General features: G+C 34.6%; 1 protein-coding gene across 1 annotated transcript in view; it reads left to right on the top strand.

Moving 5' to 3' along the window:
- The window catches only part of Cfap47 (cilia and flagella associated protein 47), a 223,010-nt gene that overhangs the window by 123,470 nt on the left and 89,911 nt on the right, over positions 1 to 9,629 (top strand). The window contains exons 42-44 of the mRNA XM_031363967.1: positions 3,803 to 3,870; positions 5,713 to 5,858; positions 9,045 to 9,153. Coding sequence (XP_031219827.1) covers positions 3,803 to 3,870; positions 5,713 to 5,858; positions 9,045 to 9,153 — 323 coding nt within the window. The remainder of the gene's footprint in view (positions 1 to 3,802; positions 3,871 to 5,712; positions 5,859 to 9,044; positions 9,154 to 9,629) is intronic.

Raw genomic sequence — 9,629 nt, 5'->3', positions numbered from 1 at the left:
CCCTGGAGCTGGAATTATAAGCAATTGAGAGCTGAGAAAACGAACTCTGGTCTTCTTGAGTAGCAACAAGAACTAATACATCTGAGCCATCTCTCCTGCCCTAAGAAGTTCTTACTCTAATTATATCCAAAGGAATTACCCGATAGGGATTAGTACAGGAATGTGACACTTTAGGTAAAATTTGAAATTTATCAATGTAATTGCTGTGCTCAGACATGAGCACATTTTCAATTATTTCTTGCAGTGATATGATTTGTTAGTTTCTTGCAGAGATACTGAGTTATTTACATGTTCAACAGATTTTCCTGAAGTGACACTTCAAGAAGTGCTGTCAGTAATTAGGAAATGAAAGATAAGTCAGATATATTTGTGACTTTAAAGGAGCCTTAAAGGAGCCAAACATCATGTGGAGAAGAACACATAAATCTGTATCAGTGAAGCATTTTGACAGAATAAAATGCATTCATTTATGTATCTTAATTTTGAAATGTACTGTGTGATATGCTTGTTTAGGTAATGTTTTTATACAGTGTTTTGGAAAACTTCTGGCATACACTAGAGTTTTTGCTTACCATATACATGTTGGAGTCTGAAATAAATAATAATTGAAATGATAGGCAATATCTTTCTGGCCAGAGCCTAAAAGAAGGGGAAATGTTTCCCATATGCATAAAGAATAAAAGATAAGGAAATTACAGGAGTAATAGTTATATCATGGAAAGAAGGTTGTTTTTATCCATGGTCTGTAAGAGCAGCAAAGATACGTATGTATTAAGACTTAAAAGGATTCTAAGTGTTTAACATTCTGCTTTATAATTATTCCTTATAGAGTACATTCCATTGAAGACTGGAAGCTTCACTTATTTATAACCCTCATCAGTTGTCACAGTATAAAAAAATAGTTGGACTCATAGTAGCCACGTAAATGGAAACTTGGAGATATTTTTAGACCCTAATTCTTGCTTTAAAAAAAAGCTAAGTTCTAGGAAGACATGACTTAAAAAATTCTGTTACACTGAATACTTAGAGAATTTAGAGTTGGATTAGCATTTTAGTGCATTAGGGCACTTATACTATATAAAATATACAGTAGCTTGTGTGGCTTAGACAACTAACATTTATATCTTACTTTTCTGGAAACTGCAGAATCCATTATTAAGGCACTGGGAAATTTGATGCTTAATAACCATTTACTCAAGGTTTACAGATGATTGCCTGGCTGCTGTGTCCTCACAGAATTTTCATATGTCAATGGATACACACACAAACACACACACACACACACACACACACACACACTCACACACACCATTTTAAAAAAGAAACATAAAGGTACGGAGAATAAAATGTACCCAAAATTTGATAATCTCATATACTATCTCATGATTCATTTAAAAACAATATATGAACTAAATTGTTGGCTACTTGGCTTAAATAAAACCTTGTACATCTGCTTTTGAGTAATATCATAATAACTCTGATTAAGCTCTTGGTAATCCTTGTTCCAAACGCTTAAAATAGCATATAAGCTTTAGAGCTACATTTTGAAGCTCAGAAGATAACCAAGTAAATGACATTTTGATCATTCCAGATTGAGAAGAGGTCTATGCCAGTAGCAAAAAGTGAAGTATATCATTCCTCTGTACTTCAAAAATAATTTCTGTTCCCTCACTCATTCAGTAATGAATTAACATCAAATACTGTTTGATCTAGAATTTATCCTCTTTTGATGCTATCTATCCTAAGACTAGAAAGGTTTCAACATATCCTTATGAAACAGCTCTAGCAAGCTTCTGTGAATATCTACAAAAATTTAAACAGGATAGGGTGTCAGTAGTTACAAAAAGACAAGCAAGATACCATTTTTGGTCTTTGCACTATAAAAGGGTGGTATTTGTCACTGAATTTCTCAAGTCATGAACATTAAGTATAATAGAATCTTACCATACAATTTTAACTAAATTATTTCCAGATTTTACTAATAATGATGATAATATTTAGTTTCATAAGAATGAGACAGGTTCCAAAATTCACAATGTTTTCTGTCATTATCTCTTACCTTATCTAAATTTAAGAATATCCCATGGGAAAGAGACAACTTTGAAGTTTCTCCATAGGCATTTTTATTATCTGCTTCTTACAAAATACCCCAAAGAAAAAGGATATAAGGTTCCATATACCTTTCATTATACTATGATAAAAGTAAATGAAAGACTAGAAATTGCAAATATTGCACGAAATGAACTTGGAGATTATCTGTGTGTTTTGATCAGTCATTTTGCTCAGCTCTCCATTATCAAATAGGTGACAATGGATCCATATATGAAGAACTAAGATGCAATCTTTATTATTCTTTCCACTCTATTACATGTTAATGTATCAAGCTATTGTACCTATGACAGTCTAAAATTATGGTGTCGATCAAATATACCAAATATTAAATGTTTCTTTATTTTTAACAAAAGGCATTACAGCACTTAAATTTCCTACCTGTTGCAGGAAATGTCTAGAGCTAGCCCCTACACCAGGTAATTTCCCTTGCTTGGTCTCTCCACCAGCCATCTTACCAGCCCTGCTAGGCCACAGTGGCTCCCACCAGACCATGCCTCAGACTGGGTCCCCAAAGTTCCTCTCAATTTCATGCAATTGCCCAGGCAGCACCCCTAGTTAGTCATTTCAACAGCTAATTACCTGGTAGAATCAAAATTATTAATACTTAATTAGCCAATCAGATTTACGTATCAATAATAACACAATTTACAAGATGCCAATATTCAGAGCCAAATGATAATGATAAAGCTTTAACCCAATTATTCTAACCTTTTGATAACTCCACATCAGCCACCATTCTGATTCTCCATCCCCTCCTCAGACCTCTCTCTCTCTGTCTCCTCAATTCCTCCATCCACCTCCCCTCTCCTCTCCTGTCCAATCACAAACCTCCCACTGCCCTAATGTGATTGAACAGGGCAAATCCTGCAACATCTTCCAAAATATGTATTAGTAGAATTAAAACACAGACTATTATAAACATGAGAAATAATATCAAGAATGTATTGCTAAGTACATATTACTCCTAATTTCAAATTGTATTAATAGAAATGGAAGTATTTATGATTTTATTTAGATATAGGTTTTTTTCAGGTTCAAATTTAGTTTTTATATAAATATATTGATTGATAGATTGTTCATCAAAGCAATCATGAATAGTAACAGAGAGATAAAATGGCTGAAAATTAAGGGTCTGGCCTATCTGAAAATGTGAGAAGAGAGACAGTTGCCTCAGATTGTGATATGCTCTGTCATTTCCAGACCTCCAAGAAAAAATTCAAAACTGCCAGATATCATATCTTTAAAGAAACAGATAGAATGTGGAAATGATGATGGAGATTTTCTCTTCTTGGAAGGCAAATTCTTTGTACAATCATTTTGGAAGAGAATTTCTGTTTAGCCCTAAGACACACCCTGTTTTTTGACTCACTACTTAAAAGTAGAAGGAACATTTCACTAAAATTTATAAAGAATATTAAACATTTGAGCAAATGCCTATTAATTCCAGCACTGACAAGTCAGAGAGAGGCAGATCTCTGTGAGTTCCAAGTCATCTTGATTTTTATAATGAGCTGCAGGCTAGCAAGTGACATACAATGAGACAACTGTTTCCAAAAAATAGTGGAAATATGAAAAAAAATCTAATTTGTTCTTGTCTGATTTTTTTTGTTTGTTTAAAATTGTAGGTAGTGATAATTATTAAATATCTATAATCTTTAATAAAATAGATATTCTTTCCCTCTTGTGACAGTCATATTAGGAGTAGTGACTATGCTGCTGATCGGAGTTCTTCCAATGCTGAACATGGCTTACGAACATGTAAGTATCTCATTAAAAAGCTTGGGTTTTTTGTTTGTTTGTTTGTTTGCTTTTGTTTGTTGTTTTTTTCTCGTATCTGATTTTTATGTGAAAAAAAAAACTGGATGGAGATAATTATCAAGGGTGCTTATGATAATAGAATGGAGACTCCTAGAGATTTCAGGCCAGATGCAGATTGACTTGTGTCTGCCTTTTTGGTTAAGTATCCTTTTGAGAATTCTTCCCCGACTTTTTCTTTTACTACTGAGTCTTTTTTTACTAGCATATAGGATACATGTTTAAATATATGGTCTTTATGTTGCTTTGAATTTTATTGAACTCATTTTTTATTGAATGTTTTATTTACATTTCAAATGTTATCCCCTTTCCCAGTGCCCCACTCCCAAAACCATCTAGCCCATCCCCCTCCCCCTGCTTCTGTGAGGGTGGTCCCCCATGCAGGCACTCCAGCCTCCCATTTTTGGAATTCCCCTACACTGGGGCATCTAGCCTTCACAGGACGAAGGACCAAGATCTTCTCCCATTGATGCCTGACAAGGCTATTCTAAGCTACATATGAGACTGGAGTCTTGGCTCCCTCTTTGGTTGGTGTTTCTGGCCCTGGGAGCTCTGAAGGATCTGGCTGGTTTACACAGTTGCTCACCACATGGAGCTGCAAACTCCTTCAGCTCCTTCAGACCTTTCTCTACCTCTTCTATTGGAGACCCTGTGCTCAGTCCAATAGTTGGCTGTGAACATCTGCCTCTGTATTTGTCAGTCTCTGGCATTTAAACCTACTTAAATACTAGGGCTTTTTGAAGTTAGAATTATAAAAATACTGTTTTCACTTAGTATTATTAAGTAAATACAGGCCTCAAAAAGATGGGCAAAGTTACACAAAGGAGGCTGAAAAGCACTCCAGTTTGACTTTCAGAAGATGATTCTTGTTTGAACATTGTATTTAACCATACTCTATTAAAATTTTGAATATGCTGTGAAAAATATTTTAAAAAATGGGTAGAATGATAAGCAGGAAACTGAATGGAGAAATGTGGTTAACCATAGCTGCAGAACTAACCATCATAATCACAGCAATAGGCAGGTGTAACACTTACCATCAAATAGAAGCTGAAACATGGAATTTTTCTAAGCCATGTAATGCATGTGCCTTTTGTATAATATTTCCCTATCTCTAGTATCTTATATGAGGCTGTTGGCTTTGTAATCTTATAAGTAGGATCTCTGTAGGTCTGACACTTCTCAAAACTAATAACTGGCTTTTAAAAGATTGAGGAGAAAGGATTAAGCAAATATTAGATTACATGGTATTACAAACCATGGCACTGCAGTTCTGCTGAAGTCTATCACAGAGAATTTGTTCAGATGAAGTGACTAAGGTTGGCCTATCATACCACTGCATTCTAGTAGCTTTCCAGGAATCCATCAATATGTTTTAAAACCAGTGAAAAAGAACTATGAATAAAATTTTGGGGTTATAGTAGTCATTTCAAACTCAAATTGTCCATTATGTTTTATTATGTGAATTGCTTTATAAGTCATCAAAGTTAGAAATTCAAGAAGGGCTGTTTTATACATATATATATATATATATATATATGAATTAAATTTAAATAGTACTAAGATCTCCTTTCATCAGATCATTTACTAAGCAACCGTTAATCGATGAACATAATTATATATTTTGTCATGTCAAACTTGAGATCAGATTACCAGTAGTTTCTAATTAAAGAGTATGTATGGTGTTACAATGTTTTCAACATTTTATATATGCTCAAATGTTATTTATGAAACAATACTTTGTTTGAATAATTTATTAACTCTCTCTGTGTCATATTTTCATAGCAATTAAGTCTAACTTCATCAGAGAATTCTTCTGTTCAATGGAAACACTTTCCCTGGGACCAAAAGCATCTTCAAGCCTGGATGTCTACTATCTCCCCTTTGATATGCATGTTCGCTATTGTGCCATCATCCTGAGCAACAAAGAGGTAAGTACAGAATTGTACACTGTACTTCTTCTATTATGGTTTGGTTCTGTTATGAAGTAAACATTAAATTCGTGTTTCTAGTCCTCAAATCCCAAGGGAAGAAACTTTTCCTGAATAATAGCAGGAGTTCCACTGCTTGTAGATAAATTTTAAGGGAGCTGCTTACGGAAGTCCCATGGAAGTAGAACTGTGATGACTGACTTTGTCCTCGACTCTGTGAGTCAGAGATCTGGCCTGTCATACTGAATCCTCTACTTATGGTCTATTAAATATTCAGTAAAGGAACTGACCAAGATTGGCATCTCCTCATAAATTAATCTGAGGAAGGATCTGGAGTTAATTTCGTTGTCCCTGTGGCATTCATGCAGTTTGGTTATTAAAACCAAAGGAGAAAACCAAGAAAGGATTCAGGAGAAGAAGGAAAGAGAAGGACAAGAGATGGAGAGTAATTCAGGAAGAGACTGACTGTAAGACAATGATATCGAGGATGGGAGATTTAGAATCCTGAGAATATATAGACACACATTCATATATATGTGTGTTCACTAAATGTAACTCATCGATGAAAGTAGGAGATAGTACTTTTTTGTTGTTGTTGTTCAGCATTTTAACTATGCTGAGTTTTTTTTTCCAAATAGCATTGACAGTTGTTCTTTCAATATCTGTAAAGAATTTTTAGTAGGGATTGGATTGAATCTGTAAATTGCTTTTGGTAAGATGGCCATTTCACTGTTAATCCTACAGATTCATGAGCATGGGAGATCTTTCCATCTTCTGATATCCTCTTCAATTTTTTTCTTCAGAGACTTGTCATATAGGTCTTTCACTTGGCTTGGTTAGAGTTAGACCAAGCTACTTTATAGTATTTGTGGGTATTGTGAAGGGTATTCTGTTCTTAACATCTTTCTCAACTGATTTATCCCTTTGGAAGAAGAGGGCTACTGATCTGTTTGAATTATTTTGTATCCAGACACTTTGCTGTAGGTGTTTGTGTTACCTGTAGGAGTTCTTTGGTAGAATTTTGTGGTTGGTTCATGTTGATTTTTCTCAAAAATCCTGCTCTTAGTTTCTTTGATCATTTTTATTGTTCTCTTTGTTTTTAATTGATTTATTTCATCCCAGAGTTGGTTTATTTCCTGCCATGTACTCCTCTTGGGTGTATATGCTTCTTCATTTTTCTAGAGCCTTCAATTGTACTTTAAATTCATTAGTCTGAGAATTCTCCAATTTCTTTATAAAGACATGTAGTGCCATAACCTTTCAGCTTATCACTGCTTTCATAGTGTTCCATAAGTTTGGGAATGTTGTGCCCTCATTTTTATTGAATTCTAGAAAGTCTTTAATTTCTTATTTCTTCCCTGATCCAGTGATTATTAAGTAGAATTCAACTTCTTTGAATATGTAGGCTTTCTGTTGCTTCTGTTATTGAAGTTCAGCTTTAATCTGTATTGATCCAAAAAGATGTGTGGAGGTATTTCAAGCTTTTTGTATCTGTTGAGGCTTGCTTTGTGCCCAGTTTTATGGTCAATTTTGGAAAAGGTTATGTGAGTTACTGAGAAGTTATATTTTGTTTTTGGGTGAAAGGTTCTGTAGATATCTGTTAAATCTGATTAGTTCAATAAGTTTTTAGTTTCATTATTTCTCGGTTTCGTTTCTGACTCTCTGACTTGTCCATTGGTGAGAGTGGGGTGTTGAGGTCAGCCTCTACTCTTCAAGCTCTGTCCCAGTTGGACTGCAGATCGAACTGGTATGGGATTGGTGGGGCAGGCTTCCAAGCTGGTTTATCTTGGGGCTGCTGAAGGTTTCCATGAAGAGGCTGGACAGTCTTGGGGTCCTGCAGGGCTCCTCCAGACTGAAGACCTAGCCCAGAGCTAGACAGTGGGGCTCAAGACCAAGTGCAACTCACATCTGCAGACTGTCCCAGGCAGACCAACTGCCTGGCATGTGGATCTGACTTGGATGGAGCGGATTTGGCAGAGTTCCAAGCTGGTTAGTTTAGGGGCCACTGAAGGTTTCCACGTGGAAGCATGACATTCTTATGGTCATAAAAGGCTCCTCCAGATCCTTTGTTTGAATCAGAATATAATATTTCTCCACTGCCATTTTCTGGTATGTCTTTAGAAGACACTCTTCAACTTGGTTTTATATTATGATGTGGGCTTCTAAAGACACTAACTGAACAAAGAAGGAAAATGGAATCTACAGACTTTATAGCTTAAGGAAACAATGAATGCATGCATGCTCACCACTATTAATTTCTCAGGGTATCATGTTTGTGCCCTTACAGGTTTTCCACTTTTATTTTAGCTTTATCTGCTCAGTAGTTTGTACTTGTTTTTGTTTTGTTTTGTTTTTTGAGAAAGGGTTTCTCTGTGTAGTGTAGCCCTGGCTATCCTGGAACTCACTCTGTAGACCAAGCTGGCCTCGAACTCAGAAATCCGCCTGCTTCTGCCTCCCAAGTGCTGGGATTAAAGGTGTGTGCCACCACTGCTCGACTGAGTTTTGTACTTCTTATCTAATAATGTATCTCAAAATATTTTAGGTATTTATTTTAAAAAGTACTTTAAAAATAGATTCAGAAGCAATATGCTCTTGAATAATTATATAATAGTAATAATAGTAACAGTAATAATAATAAAAATAATAATTATAGGGATAAGATGAAAACAAGGAGGAAGATTGATAGGAAGAAGAATTAGAAGAAATAATATAATTGTTGCTTTGTTGTTACAGGATAGGAACAAAGATTCTTTTTTAAAAAAAATTATTTATTTGTTTGTTTGTTTGTTTGTTTTTATAGTCTATATTTTGTCCCCCATACCGGTCCACCCTCCTACTGCTCTACATCCCATACCTCCTTCCCACCCCCTGCCTCCATGTGGATGTCACTACACCCACACCACATGACCTCTAAATGCCGTGAGGCCTCCAAAATTCTTTCATGTTTGCATGGTCATTTTAAGACTACCTCTTAAGAATATTTATAAAGAATTTCTAGGATATTCTTATTCAACCCTCATATCTTTATAGCAGGCTAGTGTAATGCTATATTTATGATTAGTTTTGGCTATATGATTAGTATGCAAGAAAGTTCCTAGAAAACATAGATTTTTTACTATAACATGAATATGATTTATATTTTTACAAGCATTTAAAACTTCATATTATTATATGCTTTTATTTTAGATTGGAGATTTGATATACATTATAGAAGGAAAAGGTTTGATACCCTTGCCTTCCAATTTCCTTCCAATGAAGCCTCCAAGTCCAATTGACTACAGCACTTCTCTAGAAGGTATATTGCACATGTTTTGTTCCATTTGTTATATTGACGAACGGGATTATTACTTATATTGTCATGTGAACATTCTCATATCACTTTTCTCCAACATGCAGTCATATTTTAGAAAGTCTGATTTTACTATGTTTTTACTCATAACACAGCACCATTTTAGCAATTAAAAACATGATTAGTGGATTCTTTAAAAGTCTGTTTTTAGTCCTCAGATAATATTAGAATTTACTATACCAAATATTGTTCAATAAACCTATTTACTTCTGTTGGATAATCACTACATTTTCAAAACTTTATGTATTTTTCATAATCTAGACTTCTATCTTTATGTCTAATTGTTGATTCCTAGCATTAGCATTGAAAGAGTTTGGTTGTTAATAAAGTTTTCTTTTTGCCTGTGCTTAAAGAACATCATTTTTATGATTATTTCCATTTCCTCTATCTTATCCATTTATATATATATATATATATATATA

Source organism: Mastomys coucha, chromosome X (genome assembly GCF_008632895.1).
Source record: "Mastomys coucha isolate ucsf_1 chromosome X, UCSF_Mcou_1, whole genome shotgun sequence".
NCBI lineage: Eukaryota > Metazoa > Chordata > Mammalia > Rodentia > Muridae > Mastomys > Mastomys coucha.
The sequence above is the reverse complement of the archived record's forward strand: the minus strand, read 5'-3'. Positions and strand labels throughout refer to the sequence as shown.